The 18204-nt window shown below is 38.5% G+C and overlaps 1 protein-coding gene and 2 long non-coding RNA genes across 3 annotated transcripts; all 3 read right to left on the reverse strand.

Moving 5' to 3' along the window:
- Positions 1-410: 410 nt before the first annotated feature.
- On the reverse strand, positions 411-1976 carry LOC121232343 (uncharacterized). Its single transcript, XR_005930725.1, has 3 exons — positions 1598-1976; positions 1354-1474; positions 411-1257 (listed from the first exon to the last, which is right to left on the reverse strand). It is a non-coding gene; the product is annotated as an uncharacterized lncRNA (long non-coding RNA).
- A 1176-nt stretch (positions 1977-3152) lies between these two features.
- Positions 3153-3528, reverse strand: LOC121232342 (uncharacterized). Its single transcript, XR_005930724.1, has 2 exons — positions 3467-3528; positions 3153-3335 (listed from the first exon to the last, which is right to left on the reverse strand). It is a non-coding gene; the product is annotated as an uncharacterized lncRNA (long non-coding RNA).
- A 2624-nt stretch (positions 3529-6152) lies between these two features.
- LOC121203711 (uncharacterized) lies at positions 6153-8464 on the reverse strand. The gene is made up of 3 exons (XM_041074152.1): positions 7555-8464; positions 6291-6354; positions 6153-6228 (listed from the first exon to the last, which is right to left on the reverse strand). Exons 1-3 carry the CDS (start codon positions 8462-8464, stop codon positions 6153-6155), a joined length of 1050 nt encoding a protein of 349 aa, XP_040930086.1.
- Between the last annotated feature and the right edge of the window lie 9740 nt (positions 8465-18204).

Here is an 18204-nt window from a genome sequence, read left to right on the forward strand (position 1 = left end):
CATTGCGAACACTTCTAACACCAACGTTGAACATCACAACAGTTTATCCCATGGACAACTCCATCAAACCATCAATTTTAGCATATGTAACATCATTATTGCATGTATTTTATAATTGTAATTCAAATTTTAAAGTTTCTATAATATATAATTTAGACAGTTTCTTAGTATTTTAATATAATATTCACTGAAGTGCAATCTTTTTATTTTATATTTGAACATGTTTAAGCAATATCAAAATTCAATCATAATAAAATAAATTTTAATAAAACTAAAAGTATATATGAATTCTATATAAAATGAAATATTACTTTAATTGATAACAACATTACACATACATTTGAACATAGAGTACATATATTCATATTCCACTTGATCGTGACGATTGTCTAAGATGGTAAGTTCGATGCGGGCATTTCCTCGATAAAAAGATTGCACTTCAGTGAATATTATATTAAAATACTAAGAAACTGTCTAAACTATATATTATAGAAACTTGAAAATTTGAATTACAATTATAAAATACATGCAATAATAATGTTACACGTGCTAAAATTAATGGTTTGATGGAGTTGTCTGTAGGATAAACTGTTATGATGTTTGACGTTGGTATTGAGGGTGTTCGCGATGGTCATTATTCCCCTCACTCGAACCTTCATTCACAGCATCTATCGTCGAACCTTGGGGTGTATTTAACAAACTTAAAAAATTGTATGTCTTAAAGGTTTTACATTTAAGGTCGATTTTCTCCCTTAAGTCCATTTTACCATGAATCCTGGTAACATACGAGCGACCTTTGGGCTTCTTATGTAACCCTATGTCTGGGACCAGCTCAAAAGTTGGCGGAGACACTTCCCGTGTTGACACATCACGCAATACGAGGAACTCGTTTCCTCAAATACGTAATGTGCATTCTAGAGTGTACATATCCTCGATATATTGTTCAACATTGATTGAAGCACAAGCACAAGCTACAACGATGTGCGTACAAGGGTACTAAAGTGTTTGGAACTTCCCCCAATCGCGCCACTTATTTCAGAGATCAACTCTGTAAGAATTAAGTGGGATACCGGTCGACAGTCGATGGACTCTATAACTCAAAAAGTTTCTAACTATCGAGATCATAATTCTACATGCATCAACATTATTCTTTGGGTGTTCGCATCCATTGTCTTCCTAACCTCCTCGACAAACATGCGTCTCACTTTCATCTAGTTTACTTGTTTCAGTCCCATTCTTGGCATCAAGGTTCCCAGCCTGTAGAACGTAGTTGAGAAAACAAATGAAATTGGAATATGTCGTATTTGCTTTAAGACAAGTTAACAACCTTTGCTAGGTTGGTGGTCATATTACCATATCAAGATTCAGCTTCGAAACTTTGAGCTCATTGCCATGACTCTATGGTACCCAACCACTCTCGAAAAGGACTGTTCATTTCACCATGCATATCAGCCTCAAGTTTGGCCAGCCTTGCCTGAAACGGTGTTGTTTTAGCTCGTACGTTGCATATGTATTTTGAAAAGACACATTACCTTTTCGATTTAATTTGTAGAAGTATTAAGAATATTTTAAAAAATATGTTGAAATGTAAATTTACCCATGTTCACCACTTATTTGCGACAGTCTGCATTCTTGTAGTCTCAGAGGAAGTTGGTAGCGATGTGATGGATGTAGTAAATGGATCTCTACGAAATGCCAGAACACTTAATTGTAACAATTAGTCTCTTTAATCTATCGGATATGATGCAAATATTGTCTTTTCTAACAACAAACGTCTGTAAGTTCTTCAGGAAGAATTCCCACGATTCTATGTTCTTCGACTCCACAATGACAAACGCTATCGGTAGCAAATTCTGGTTCTCGTATTCTGCAATTGTAGTAAGGATAACTTGAGTATATTTTCCATATAACCAAGTGCCATCTGTTGACACCATTTTTTGGATGAAAACGGGGTCGACTTGGATTTTGAAAAAAAGAATGAAAACGGGAGTCGCCACCAATCCTTTTTTGACGAGGTGTGATTGGGTCACCTCAAAAGGTGGTTGTTTTTAATAAATGATTTAATTTTATTAAAACAACGATTTCGGTCTACGAAATTCAGAAAAATGAGTTCGGGAGTCGGTTACGCACGAGGAAGGATTAGCACCCTCGATACGCCAAAATTGGTACCTAGTTGATTAATTAGTGTCTTAGTGTCGAAAATTTGAAAACTTGAAAGAATTTAAAATACGATCCCTCTTTGTAAAGAAAATGCTCAAATGTTAAGGACCTTCTCGTCTCACAATATAAAATGTCACATCCAGTAAGTTAGGACACGACATCTTGAATTTTCGAGAACGAGCTTGCCTTTTATATAAAAATTCGTGTATTTCAAAAGGTTATTCAGTTAGTTAAGGTGAACGAGGAAAATCGAAACCCAGTAAGTTAGGGCACGTTTCCTCGAATTCCCAAACACCGAATATTGCCTTTACTTGCAAAAATCTTATTTCGAGGTAACGAAATGCCATACCCAGTAAGTTAGGGAACAACACCTCGTATCTCCGAGAATAAGCATTTTTCAAAACTCATGTCACGATTTAAAAGAGTATTCCGTTATTTAGGTTAAAGGAGAAAAATCGAAACCCGATAAGTTAGGGCACGATTGTCTCGAATTACCAAATACGGAATATTACTTTTATGAAAGAATTATTATTGGGTTGGATATAATGATAATAAGAATAATATTAAAGTAAAGTAAACAATAATACTATATATAAATGTATATATATGTATATAATAGAAATACACACTACTATATAATAATAATAAATATAGAAATACAAAAAGCAAATATAATAAAAATATTAAATTAAAGTAATAAAAAATAATACTATATATAAAATATATATATACATAAAAATATACACTAATATATAATAGTAATAGTGATAGCAAAAATAATAAAAATATAAGTAATATTAATAATATATTAGAATACAAAAGTAAAGTAATAACAATAGGGGTGATAATAATAATAATACAAACAATAATACATATATATAATAATAGTAGTTAGAAATAAAAAATAATAAAAGTAACAATAATGATAGTAATAATATAAATAAATATGGAGAGGGCATATATAATATAATAATAATATAAAAAATAATATATACATGAGAAATAATAATAATAATATAAATAATAGTAAAAATAATAAAATAATAAAACAAAGCTCTCAACTCTCTTTCTCCCTCTTTTCTAAATACGGCCGTTGGTCCGGCTTTGCTTCGGTCATGGACCCCCACGGGCCGCCATCGGCGCCACCGTACACGGCGGCCGGACCTCAAAAAAACCTTTTTCGATAATGAAAATATGGGTAAGCTTCTTACTTTTATTTTTACTTTCGTATAAAAAAAACAAAATAAAATTGAAAGGAAAACAATAAACAAACAAAGAACTAAAGATAAGAATAGACAAAAGAAACCTCTTTTGCTTTGATCTTTGATTAATCTCCAAAAACTAGCCTTTCCAAGAAACAAAAATAACTTTTTTACAAAAAAACACCTCCAAAAAACAAAAAAAACCTCCTCCAAAACAAAGAACAATCCTTCTCCAAAAAACCAAAAACCCACCCTAAAAACAAAGTCTTGAATGGCTTTTATAGCCAAATTTTACAAGTGGAGTGGTTGGGGTGGTTTAGGTGGCCAAGGGTGGTGGAGTTGGTGGCTAAGGTGGGTGGCCAACAAAGGTGGTGGAGTAGGTGGCCAAGGTTTTTATTTATTTATTTATTTATTTTTTGTGTTTGGGTTGGGATTAGGTTGGTTTAAGTTGGGCCAAAATTGGGCCTTTACAGCTGCCCCTCTTTGCTCATTTTCGTGTAACGAGAATAGAGCAAAGACATCAAAAGGGCCAATTTTGCCCGGTCTTGCCGAGTCTTGATTTTTTGGTGCTCATCTTCTTCCAGTAGCCTTATTCCAGTCTGCTACGTCTTGTTGCTTCGATCCACTCTACTGCAACTTCAGATATGCCTTGTAGCTTCAATCTACTCTGCTACGACTCCATGGGGATGAGATTTGTGTTTTTAGTCTGCTCCACTACTACTTAGGGAGATAAGACTTGATGCGATCTGCTTCACTATTGCTTAGGGAAATAAGATCTGTGGTTTTATCTGCTCCACTACTGCTTAGGGAGATAAGACTTAATGCGATCTACTCCACTACTGCTTAGGGAGATAAGATTGTAATCTTCGATCTATTCCACTGTTGCCCAAGGAGATAGAACTACTGGCTTTAATGTACTCCACTGTAATCGGAGAGGTAAAATCCGCCATCTTCGACCTGCAATCTATTCCACTGCTAAATACAGGGAAATAGAGTCTGTTTTCAATCCACTTCCTACCAATATAGGAAGGCAGGATCTGCAATCTTCAATCTATTCCACTGCCAGATACAGGGAGATAGAGTTATCGGCTTCAATGTACTCCACTGTAGTCACAGGGAGGTAAAATCTGCCATCTTCGATCTGCTTCGCTGCCTAATACAGGAAGGCAAGATCTGCAATCTTCAATCTATTCCACTGCCAGATACAGTGAGATAGAGTTATCGGCTTCAATGTACTCCACTGTGGTCAGGGAGGTAAAATCTGCCATCTTTGATCTGCTTCGCTGCCAAATACAGGAAGGCAAGATCTGCAATCTTCAATCTACTTCACCACCAGTATGGGAAGACAAGATCTGCATCTTGGATCCACTTCCTATCAATATAGGAAGATAGGACCTGCTATCTTCGATCTACTTCACGCCAATACATGAAGACAAGATCTGCTTTCTGCGATCTACTTCGCCACCAATATGGGAAGACAAGATCTGCATATTGGATCCACTTCCTATCAATATAGGAAGATAGGACCTGCTATCTTCGATCTACTTCACACCAATACATGAAGACAAGATCTGCTTTCTGCGATCTACTTCGCCACCAATATGGGAAGACAAGATCTGCATCTTCGATCCACTTCCTACCAATATAGAAAGATAGGATCTGCTACCTTCGATCTACTTCACGCCAATACATGAAGACAAGATCTGCTTTCTGCGATCTACTTCGCCACCAATATGGGAAGACAAGCTCTGCATCCTGGATCCACTTCCTATCAATATAGGAAGATAGGACCTGCTATCTTCGATCTGCTTCACGCCAATACATGAAGACAAGATCTACTTTAATGACTTCAATCCCTCCCATTGCAACTTCAAGGGTATAGGATCTGTTTTTTTGATCTGTTCTCTGGGGAATATGACCTGTAAAATCCATTTTATGGACCTATTTATGCCTAGTGTTTAGGATGGCATGATCAGAATGAATCAAATGCTTCTAACTAGATGTGTATGAATGAATGCAGAATGTCATGAAATGATCCATTTTTAATGTTTGAGTTGTCATTGCTCATGTTTTATCACTGACGTGTTACAACGCCTTCTTGCTCGGCTGGCATATCCAAAGAAACACTTAGTCAGATTGCCCCCACTGCGAACGTCAAAGTTTAATCCACTGGGACATAAAATTTGTACCATCAATCTCCCACCGTAAACTAAGGGTAGAAGGATATGGCTTTTTCTCGATCCTCTGCTATCACAATTCAAGGATACAGAATGTGAAACTCTTTGATCTCCTACACCATTCCCAAGGTGTCATACCAAATGTTTATGTACAAATGCAAAATTTCCTTCTCCGAGAAAACCTTTTCTTATTACTTGGTGAACATCGCTTGTTTGTTCATTGAAGCTTTGCCACCAACACGACATCTTGTCATTTTGTTCAATGTTTGGACAACAAAATTTGAAAGGATAGTCCCGACTTGGACTCTTCCTTTTTGGACACTTTGAATTTGGTGTGCTCTAAACAACAGTCCTGTTTCAGGCTCCTTCATTATTTAGAAATTTCTAGAGTAATATGCAAAACTCCAATTGCTTGAACATTCAGTTTATTAATAGTTATTCTAAATGTTTTTCGAGAAGGTTACCACAACGAACAAACAAATGTTATTGAGAACAAATCTCGAGATGAATGAGTTAATCGAGATAGCAAATTTTGCTAAGATAAAAAATGAAATAAGACAATGGACAAGAATGAAATTTTATTGGGGAGCAAAGCTTGAACTGAATACAATAATCAAGACAACAAATTTTGCCAAGATTCAAAGTATAAGATGACAACAGGTGCCCCAGATATCGCAGCACGAGCTTCCCTGCACAAGTTTTCTAAAGACCATTTAATATGTGTTTGGAATCTACAGTATTTTGTCGATACCCCAAGATGTCACCTACTCTTTCTTGCGATTCAGGTGTAGTAAGACCACCACATGCCTCAGATCCTGCTCAAAAATTCGAGCCGTTCCGTTCACCTCACGCTTCAAAATTCGAGCCGCCTTTTTCAGGTTTTCAACTCAAATCCCCTTTGGTCTCAAGGTGCCTTTTGCGGGTTTTCACCTTGGCCTCTCCCTTTTTTTTTTTTTTTGAATGCCCCCTTTTTAAGTGAAATACTTCTTGACTGAGTCTGAATTTACAGGATTTGACAGGCTTTTACCATCCATTTCGCTCAGGATTAAAGCTCCTCCTGAAAAGGCCTTTTTTACCACATAAGGACCTTCCCAATTTGGCATCCACTTTCCTCTAAAATCCTTTTGTAGAGGAAGAATCTTTTTCAGCACCAGGTCCCCCTCGTAAAATTCTCTGGGACGAACTTTTTTGTTGTAAGCTCGCATCATTCGTTTCTGATACATCTGACCATGACGAATAGCTTTTAACCTCTTTTCTTCTACCAAGTTTAACTGGTCATATCTGGATTGAATCCATTCAGCCTCATCCAACTTTAGTTCAGTTAATACTCGGAGAGAAGGAATTTCAACTTCTATGGGTAAAACTGCTTCCATCCCATAGACTAAAGAAAATGGTGTTGCCCCGGTAGAGGTTCTAACAGAAGTGCGATATGCCAGGAGAGCAAAAGGTAATTTCTCGTGCCAATCTTTGTAGGTTTCAGTCATTTTTCCTATAATTTTCTTGATGTTTTTGTTAGCTGCTTCCACGCACCATTCATTTTTGGACGGTACGGTGACGAATTGTGGTGTCTGATCTTGAACTGACTACAAACTTCCGCTATTGAGTTGTTGTTTAAGTTCAGCGCATTATCGGATATGATCCTTTCAGGCATCCCGTATCGACATATGATCTCTTTTTTCAGAAACTTGCTAACTGCCGACTTCGTGACATTTGCATATGAAGCCGCCTCCACCCATTTAGTGAAGTAATCAATAACCACAAAGATAAAACGATGCCCATTGGAAGCTTTTGGAGATATTGGCCCGATAACGTCATTCCCCACATGGAGAAAGGCCATGGAGAAACCATAACATGAAGGGGTGAAGGTGGTGCGTGCATTTTGTCACCATAAATTTGACATTTATGGCACCTCTTGGCATAATTAATGCAATCCCCTTCCATGGTGGACCAATAGTACCCAAATCTCATAATTTGTCTGGCCATCGTGAAGCCATTGGCATGCGTTCCGCAGATACCTTCATGCACTTCTTCCAAAATTTCCTTTGCCTCAACAGCATCCACACACCTTAACAGTACTTGATCTTTTCCTTTTTTATACAAAATTTCCCCATCAAGGACATAGTCAATGGCTAATCTCCTTAATGTCTTCTTATCATTTTCTGTCGCATGGTCAGGGTACTCGCGACTCTTCACATATCGCAATATGTCATGGTACCAAGGGTGATCATCCTTTCCCTCTTCATTGTCAATGTTGCAACAATGGGCTGGAGCCTCATAGATGCTGATCTGGATAGGCTTCATATCTTCTAATTTGTTCACTTTAAACATGGAGGCTAAAGTGGCCAAAGCATCTGCCATCTGGTTTTCATCTCGTGGGAGGTAACTAAAGGTGACACTATCAAATTCCTCGATCAATTCCATAACCAATTTTCGATAGCGAACCAACTTCGGGTCTCTTGTTTCCCATTCCCCCTTGAGCTGGTAAATTACTAATGCAGAGTCCCCGTATACCTCTAGCACCTTAATTTTCCGCTTTATGGCTGCCCGAATGCCCATAATGCAAGCTTCATACTCAGCCATATTATTTGTGCAGTCAAAGTCCAATTTGCTAGTGAAAGGATAATAATCTCCACTAGGGGACACGAGTACTGCCCCAATTCCGTTGCCTATAGCATTTGAAGCTCCGTCAAAACTCAACTTCCAAGGACCACCTTCTTGGAAATCTTTCTTTACGGTTGCGGCATACATCAAATCCTCATTTGGGAAATCGAAGTTCAATGGCTCATAATCATCGAGAGCCCTACTTGCTAGGAATTCCGCTATTGCACTCCCTTTGACCGCCTTCTGGTTCACATAGACTACGTCAAATTCAGATAGAAGAATTTGCCATCGAGCCATTCTTCCATTCAGAGCGGCTGACTCCATCAAGTATTTCAGAGGGTCTAATTTGGAGATTAACCAGGTCGTATGGTACAACATGTACTGTCTCAGTCTCCGAGTTGTCCAAATTAAAGCACAACATAATTTCTCGATTGGCGAATATCTTGTTTCGCATTCGGTGAACTTCTTACTGAGATAGTAGATCGCTCTTTCCTTTCGTCCTGATTCGTCATGTTGACCAAGCACGCATCCCATGGAATTTTCAAATACTGCCAAATACAGTATGAGCGGTTTGTCTGGGCAGGGTGGCATCAGTACTGGGGCGTTGGATAAGTAATGTTTGACTTTTTCAAAAGTTTTTTGACATTCCTCATCCCATACACCTGGATTATGTTTCTTGAGGAGGCGAAATATGGGGTCGCATTTCTCAGTTAGCTGTGAGATGAACCGAGCAATATAGTTCAGCCTTCCTAGAAAACCTCGAACCTCCTTTTGAGTACGCGGCGGGGGTAATTCTTGTATTGCTCTTACTTTGTCAGGATCAATCTCAATTCCTCTTTCACTGACCACGAATCCAAGCAATTTTCCTGATCTGACCCCGAATGTGCATTTTGCTGGATTTAGCTTTAGCTGAAATTTCCTCAATCTCGTAAATAATTTCTTAAGGACCTGCACATGTTCCTTTTCTGTTTTAGATTTTGCAATCATGTCATCAACATAGACTTCTAACTCCTTATGCATCATGTCATGGAACAGTGTTACCATGGCCCTCTGATACGTTGCCCCTGCATTTTTCAACCCAAATGGCATCACCTTATAACAAAAAGTTCCCCATAGGGTTATGAACGTAGTTTTCCTCATATCCTCGGGATGCATCTTAATTTGGTTATATCCCGAGAAGCCATCCATGAAAGAAAACAGCGAATGTCCTGCTGTATTGTCTACCAAGGCGTCGATATGCGGCAAGGGAAAGTTATCTTTTGGGCTAGCCTTATTTAGATCTCTATAATCCACACACATTCGTACCTTCCCATCTTTCTTAGGGACAGGAACAATGTTAGCTACCCACTCGGAGTATTTGACCACCTTCAGGAACCCAGCGTCGAATTGCTTTTGCACCTCTTCTTTTATTTTTAACACGATATCAGGCCTCATTCTTCGGAGTTTTTGCTGAACTGGTTTGCAATCCTCCTTTATAGGAAGTCGGTGAACCACGATGTCAGTACTTAACCCCGGCATATCTTGGTATGACCATGCGAAGACATCTTTGAACTCTCGCAGCAATTCAATGAGGTCTTGTTTTACTTCTTCAGCTATGCGGGTACCAATCTTTAACACCTTTCCCTCTTCCAAGATCACTGTCTCTATCGTCTCTTCGTGGGGTAGAATCTGTTTCTTTCCTGCTCTACCATTCTCAACAAGTCCGGAGATAGGTTGCAATCTGTGTTATCTTCAAAATCTTGAGATTCCTCTGGACACATATCTCGTTCAAAAAGATTTTCTAAGTCCATAGTAGAGTCACTCATATCATTGATATCTTGGGACCTGTTATAGGTATCAAAGAATGTACAGGGAATGTATGAATTTAAGGATTCTTATTTAGTATGACCATGAATGTATGAAAAAAAGAATTTGAAAAGAATATATACTCAAAATGCGAAGATATATTTCATTGAAATCACAATGTCCACATATAAGCCTATTTCAGTTCACAAAAGTTTTCATTTTCTCTAGGCTTAGAACAATTAATGTTTTGAATATTACTCTGGAAAAGCTCTAAAAACTTCAGGCATTTCTTCCGCAGTCCAATTGTTTAAAACACTCCCAGGTTCAACGGGATAGATGCCTGACGTACTTCCTCCTTCAAATTCTTCTTCACATATGGCATTGATGCTTAAGTTTCTTAACATTTCCTCTGCGGTCTTCTTTCTTGGAGCCCTCAGTTCAGAATACATAGTTCCTCCCGACATGAATGTCCTGGATATGTGGGGGAAAGCCATAGGTTCCCAGTCGACTTCTTTTCCGTTCAAACGCGCCTTCCTTCTATCTTGTCTCTTTTCTAACTCTTTCCTTCTCTGTTTGGTATTTGGTTTAAATCCTAAACCAAAACGATCTTGTTTGTATTTCACTACTGGTGCCCCCATCCTTCCCTGAAGGCATCTTCCAAGTCCTCTTCCAGGCACAGCTCCTTTCCCAACTGTCGCTTGTAATCCCATCCTTGTGGCTTTAGACATGCTGGGCGTCAGAATCTTCTTTCCCCCTATGACAAAGGTTGCATTTACGAACTCCAAAGATCGAAAAGAACATTCAACTGCCTCGTCGTCTATTCCCAAATATGGTGTATCATTGGTTACCAATGCAATGATATCTTCCTCGGGTCAATTGTAATTAACCGGCCTTCTATTACCAATTTTAACTTCTGGTGCAATGATGAAGGCACCGCCCCTGCCGAATGAATCCAGGGTCTTCCTAATAAGCAATTATATGACGGCTTGATATCCATCACTAGGAAGTCCACATCGTATGTATTTGGGCCAATTAAAAGAGGTACTTCTATTCTTCCTATCACCTTTCTTTCGGTACCATCAAATGCTCTCACTATATTTTGGCATGATCTCATGTGAGAGTTATCCACCGGTAACCTACTTAAGGTAGATAGGGGTAAACATTCAAGGCTGATCCATTGTCAATTAGCACTCCAGCTAACATATACTCCCCGCAACGAGCAGTGATGTGTAATGCTTTGGTAGATCCTCTTCCCCCTGGCGGTATTTCATCATCATTAAAAAAGATGAAATTATCGGCATTGATATTATTAACCAAGCGGTCCAACTTATTCACCGAGATATCTTTAGTGACATAAGTTTCATTTAGCACCTTAATCAACGCATTACGATGTATCTCTGAACTTATAAGCAACTCAAGTACGGAGATACGAGCCGGTTGCTTATGTAATTGTTCTACCACGCTGTACTCGCTATGTTTCAAGAATTTTAGAAATTCTCTGGCTTGATTTTCAGTTACCGGCTGATTGACACTCGATTCAATTTCGTCTTTTTTGTTTTTCCTAGCTCAACTGCTAAAGCTTTTTCTTTTCCAGATTCCACTATCGCGTCTGCCGGATCATAGCGCTTTCCACTTCGTGTATAGAATCCTTCCTTCTTTTCTGAAGCATTTACCGAGCTCTCTTTTCCTGGAATCGTCACATTGCAATCGTAACTCCAAGGAACCTTTTTGTTATCCTTGTAAGAAAGGATACAGGTTTTTGGATTATAACTTTTGGCCCTATTTGTATTCCAGATTATTTGTTCATTGGCTTTGAAATGATAACCACTGGATGACGAAGCTCTTGGGTTCTCCTTGCAGATCCTTCTCCTGTAGCACAAACTTCTTCCTCTTTTAACCCTTTGATTTCTTCATAAAACTCCATTTCTTTGCTATCCATAAAGTTTTGCACCACGATTCTGAACTGGTGCATTCCTGGATGTCATGATCTTCTTCTGCGTGGAACTCACAAAATCTCTTTGCTTGTTCGGGCCTTTCTATCGAATCTTGCTTGATAAGACCTCTTTTTACCATTTGTTTCCAAACCCATCCAAGAGGGGTTTTTATCTCTGCCACGTTGGCTTTGACTCTTCTTCCTTCATTCTCACTTATCGCGTTTACCCTATTATCGTCATGATTGGGCAACGGATTTTCTGCTACATTTGGCCCCGATGAGTCGCCAATCTTTACGATCCCCATATTGATAAGTTTCTCCACTAACTTCTTGAATGCAGTGCAGTTCTCAATCGAGTGCCCCTTAATCCCCGCGTGGTACTCGCATTGGGAGTTTGTGTCATACCATTTGGGGTACGGAGGTTGCATGGGTTTTAGGTAAAATGGAGATACCACATGTGCATCAAATAAATTCTGATACAATTCTTTATACGTCACCGGGATGGGTGTGAATTGAGGTCTTTCTATATTTGGTCTTGAATTGGACTCCCGTCTCGAAGAACCTTGCTGATTAGTGGTTGTTGCTCTGGCTTGTCCCACCGTGATTGATCTAGAATGGTCCTTGTTAAACATGCTTGTGTTGTTTATCTCATGCTCCTTCTTTCTCAGTGCTGACCTTTTAGCACTTTCTCCTGCTTCTATCTTGCCACTCCTTATGGCATTTTCTATCATTTCTCCAGACATCACTATGTCTGAAAGCTTTTGGTGGCACTACCCAGCATGTGATTGAGAAATGGAGCTTTCAAAGTATTGATAAAAAGCATGGTTATCTCTTTTTCTAAAGTGGTGGTTGAACTTGTGCTGCTACCTCCCTCCATCTTCGAGCTTACTGGCGAAAGCTCTCATTAGTTTTCTTTTCCATATTTTGCAATACAATTCGATCGGGTGCTATGTCCATCACATGTCTGTACTGTTTTATAAAGGCCTGCGCCAAATCTTTCCAAGAGTGGATTTCAGCTCGACTCAATTGATTATACCATCTAGCCGCTGACCCGATCAAACTATCCTGAAAATAGTGAACCAACAGCTGCTCGTTGTTGATGTACCCGGTCATTCTTCGGCAAAACATAGTGATATGAGCATCGGGACAACTTGTCCCGTCATATTTTTCAAACTCCGGCATTTTAAACTTAGGAGGGAGGATTAAATCAGGCACCAAGCTCAGATCTTTAGCGTCCATTCCTCGGTGGTAATCAGCACTTTCCATGGCCTTAAACTTTTCCTCCAGCCATTTACATCGGTCTTCCAATTGCTTTGACAGATCCACTTTCGTCTTTTCCACTTCTGCCATGTCATCGAGGTCAGGGACTATGAGATTGGTGGGATTCTCTCCGGAATTGTTAATTATTCCGATTGGAGGACTCGTTTGGAATTGTTGGGGTCTAATTGTAACAGAGGGTCTTTGTGGATACATTTCAGCTTGAGTATGCGCGTGCAGAGGGGTAAAGCCTGGAGGGTAAAGGGGTTCATCACTATTTCCATCTTCAACATTAACAATAGGGTCCTTTCCCTTGTCTTTTCCTCCTTTCAACAGTTGCGTTAACTTTGCCATCATGTCGTCTTGGGATTCTCGCATCTCTCGCTGAATCTTTTCCAACCGCTCTTCTATCTGATCTTGCATATCTCTTTGGAGCTGCTCAAGTTTTTCTAGTCTTTGATCCATGTTTCTTGACTTCGCTCGAGTTCCGTAAGAGTGACGGTTTTCCAGGTTAACTGAAATAATTTTATTTAGTTAGGGTCTTTTAATGGTCATTAATGCATATAATGCAATGCATGAAATGAATACAAAAGGCGTTAATTCTAGTTCAATTTCATTATGAAAACTTTACTAGAAAATAAGCTTTTTTACATAAGGTGGATTACATATACGACTTAGCCCTAAAACTCAAAATTCTAATCCTCCTAAGCAACGAGGCTAGCTCCTGTCCTCGACTCGACTCTAATTCGTACTTCACGCTTAACACATCAGCTTGTACTGCTAACGTCTGCAAGTGATCAGCCACCTCTCGGATTTGAAGCACGGCTTCTCCCATGATTTGATCTCTATCTCTTACTTGGTTCTGAAAGTAGTGCAACTGCTCGGTTTGACGATCTTCATTAGATCTCATGTGCTCAATCCGCATCTCGCAACTTCGCAATGCTGCTTCTAACTCTTCAATTCTTCGTTTCATCTCTTCAATTCTACTTAGGCTTGCTTTTAATTCCATCACAGAATTTCGATTTCGATGCCGATGGAGAGATTCTTCTAACTCGGACACTCTATTTTCTAGTTCCCCCTTTTCTTTCTGATTCTCTGACAGACTCTTCTTTAAAGTCTCGTTCTGGGTTTGAACTTCTTGAAACCTCGTTTCCCATCTATCAGCTTTGTTCTTTTCTTCTTGAACTTCCTTGCGCCATTGTTCAGAAGTCTTTCCCAACCCGGCGGTTCTCATTGATGATCGCAACTTCTTGTAATCTGTTTTCAGACTGTCCAGATCTTCTTCAGCCCTAGCTTTTCCTTTTCTTAATCGCTCCATCTCGAGCTTCTGGACATCTACATCCAACCTTAAGTTTGTTTTTTCTTCCTCCATTTGCTCTATCTGTTTTTCCAACTCTGCATTTCTTCTTTCAAAATCTTGCTTCAAAATTTCTAGTTCAGAAGGGATGACCCGTAAGTGCTCCTCTATCGAATGACTGCCTTCGGGGCTTGATTTTGGGACATTGTCATTGATTCTTCTGACCCTCCATTCTTCATATTCGGGGGTTGTCATTGGTCCTACAGCTAATCGCTTCATTTGGCGAGTCTGATTCCATGCATTGGATATCTCTCGAATCCTTTTTTTGTAGCCATCACCCCCATACGAGAATTCACACTCGGCCAGCCCCTGGGTTGCGGGTATAAACTGTCTTGATCTGTACTGTCTGAGCACTAATAACGGGGCATAGCCAATAGCTCCCCAGATTCCAAGCAAAGGGACCCAATCAAAACTACCGCATCGGTACAAAATTTCGTCTGGAAGTAACCACGGAGCTCTCCATTCAATGTCTTCTTCATGCAAGTTTTGAAGAATTGCCATCCATTTTTCCATTGAAATGTCGTCCCTTCTCGGTGTAGCTATCATCTCCTTTAGCGGCGAATAGTTTTTAGAGAAGACCCGATATGACACCTTATCCACTTTCCAAAAATGACTGTGGAACCACGCAAGTAACAACTGTGCACATCCAATGAACCTGCCTTCGCCCGCTCGCCGACAGGTACTCAATGATCTGAATGTCTCCGCTAAAATTGCTGGAACCGGGGTAACTCCTTTATCAAGGCGGTCGAACAAATCAGTAACCGCCTCATCAATATGCCCCAAAGCTCTAGGAAAGATAACTAAGCCATATATGCTTAGGGCGAAGATATCTACCCTCTTTTTTATATCCGAGTGCACCAAAGCCACATCTTTCAAACTCCTCCAAGAAATGCACTTGTTATCCCCTTTTTGTTTAATTCGGGCCGTAACCCACTGCTCACTCATGCCTGTTATGTTCATTAACCTTCTCAAAAAGGGTACATTTGCGGCTCTTGAGTAGATTCTGTCGACTTGACTCTTTGAACACCGAAGTAAAGCCATATATTCTTCTATCGTAGGCACCAAGTCAACTTTCCCGAACGAAAAACAACTATAGGCGGGATTTCATATCTAGCAGGTACGGCAAGTCCCCGTAATGGGAATAAAACAACTGTCCGGCCTCCTCGTCCCAATGGTCCAAAATTCCTTTCAACTCTTGTAAATCGTTCTGGGTTATGCTGATGCGGGTAAAGTCCCATAGCTCTGATATATATCCTTCAGCCAAACTATCCCCTTTCTCTTGCTGTGTCGTTTCCGACCAAATTCGGACTGCCGCATTATCTTCCACCTTATCAAGAAACCTTCTTTCCATGATAAGCTTTCTTTCTAGAAACCGAATATGAACCAACGCCTTGAAATAATGAAATGCCATGCAGTTGAAATGTCATGCATCCAAAGTAAAACAACAAATATCAGTACCAGATATAAACATATAATCCAAGACAATTCAAAAAGAATAAAAGCACATCAGGGTATCTACTAGGGTTTGGTGTAGTTCTACTTAAGGTGAGTTCCTAAGGTTTACTACATGGGGTTTGGTTCTAAAGCAAAGGTACCCGAACCAGCAGATTCCTCGATCTTCACCCATTATAGGCTCATATAGACCGAGTTCGGTTCAGGGGAATACATTTCCCTATGGCTGCACGGAGATGAAAATCTCACGAAGACATAGGTACGGATGTATCCCGAAAGTGATCCACTATCCTGCACGGAGGTGAAAACCTCACGAAGGAGTAGCTTCTCACTCCCACTTAAAAGGTGTGACCAACGGTCATGCAATGCAATGCAAAGATATAAAAGTTTAAAATACGAAACATGATGAAAACTATAGCTCAAAACAAATGAAATGCAATGAGAAGATCGTATATTTAAATCAAATTTTCAACTTTCGACAAAAAGACAAAAAATAATCAACTCGTGGCTTGACTCACTTATTTTGAAAAAGTCCCCAGTGGAGTCGCCAAGCTGTTGACACCATTTTTTGGATGAAAACGGGGTCGACTTGGATTTTGGAAAAAAAAAGAATGAAAACGGGAGTCGCCACCAATCCTTTTTTGACGAGGTGTGATTGGGTCACCTCAAAAGGTGGTTGTTTTTAATAAATGATTTAATTTTTTTTAAAACAACGATTTTGGTCTACGAAATTCAGAAAAATGAGTTCGGGAGTCGGTTACGCACGAGGAAGGATTAGCACCCTCGATACGCCCAAAATTGGTACCTAGTTGATTAATTAGTGTCTTAGTGTCGAAAATTTGAAAACTTGAAAGAATTTAAAATACGATCCCTCTTTGTAAAGAAAATGCTCAAATGTTAAGGACCTTCTCGTCTCACAATATAAAATGTCACATCCAGTAAGTTAGGACACGACATCTTGAATTTTCGAGAACGAGCTTGCCTTTTATATAAAAATTCGTGTATTTCAAAAGGTTATTCAGTTAGTTAAGGTGAACGAGGAAAATCGAAACCCAGTAAGTTAGGGCACGTTTCCTCGAATTCCAAAACACCGAATATTGCCTTTACTTGCAAAAATCTTATTTCGAGGTAACGAAATGCCATACCCAGTAAGTTAGGGAACAACACCTCGTATCTTCGAGAATAAGCATTTTTCAAAACTCATGTCACGATTTAAAAGAGTATTCCGTTATTTAGGTTAAAGGAGAAAAATCGAAACCCAATAAGTTAGGGCACGATTGTCTCGAATTACCAAATACGGAATATTACTTTTATGAAAGAATTATTATTGGGTTGGATATAATGATAATAAGAATAATATTAAAGTAAAGTAAACAATAATACTATATATAAATGTATATATATATGTATATAATAGAAATACACACTACTATATAATAAATATAGAAATACAAAAAGCAAATATAATAAAAATATTAAATTAAAGTAATAAAAAATAATACTATATATAAAATATATATACACATAAAAATATACACTAATATATAATAGTAATAGTGATAGCAAAAATAATAAAAATATAAGTAATATTAATAATATATTAGAATACAAAAGTAAAGTAATAACAATAGGGGTGATAATAATAATAATTCAAACAATAATACATATATATAATAATAGTAGTTAGAAATAAAAATAATAAAAGTAACAATAATGATAGTAATAATATAAATAAATATGGAGAGGGCATATATAATATAATAATAATATAAAAAATAATATATACATGAGAAATAATAATAATAATATAAATAATAGTAAAATAATAAAATAATAAAACAAAGCTCTCAACTCTCTTTCTCCCTCTTTTCTAAATCCGGCCGTTGGTCCGGCTCTGCTTCGGTCATGGACCCCCACGGGCCGCCATCGGCGCCACCGTACACGGCAGCCGGACCTCAAAAAAACCTTTTTCGATAATGAAAATATGGGTAAGCTTCTTACTTTTATTTTTACTTTCGTATAAAAAAAACAAAATAAAATTGAAAGGAAAACAATAAACAAACAAAGAACTAAAGATAAGAATAGACAAAAGAAACCTCTTTTGCTTTGATCTTTGATTAATCTCCAAAAACTAGCCTTTCCAAGAAACAAAAATAACCTTTTTTACAAAAAAACACCTCAAAAAAACAAAAAAAACCTCCTCCAAAACAAAGAACAATCCTTCTCCAAAAAACCAAAAACCCACCCCTAAAAACAAAGTCTTGAATGGCTTTTATAGCC

The sequence above is a fragment of the Gossypium hirsutum genome, chromosome A07 (assembly GCF_007990345.1).
Source record: "Gossypium hirsutum isolate 1008001.06 chromosome A07, Gossypium_hirsutum_v2.1, whole genome shotgun sequence".
NCBI lineage: Eukaryota > Viridiplantae > Streptophyta > Magnoliopsida > Malvales > Malvaceae > Gossypium > Gossypium hirsutum.

Excerpts from the sequence above, each read along its gene's own strand:
- LOC121203711 (XM_041074152.1), bottom strand. The coding sequence starts at position 8,464 with ATGGAGTCAGCCGCTCTGAATGGAAGAATGGCTCGATGGCAAATTCTT. Across the intron at positions 6,355-7,554 it reads TTTGGAAGAAGTGCATGAAG|GATCTGAGGCATGTGGTGGT; the intron begins GTATCTGCGGAA and ends ATTTTTGAGCAG. Across the intron at positions 6,229-6,290 it reads AGAGTAGGTGACATCTTGGG|GGAAGCTCGTGCTGCGATAT; the intron begins GTATCGACAAAA and ends AAACTTGTGCAG.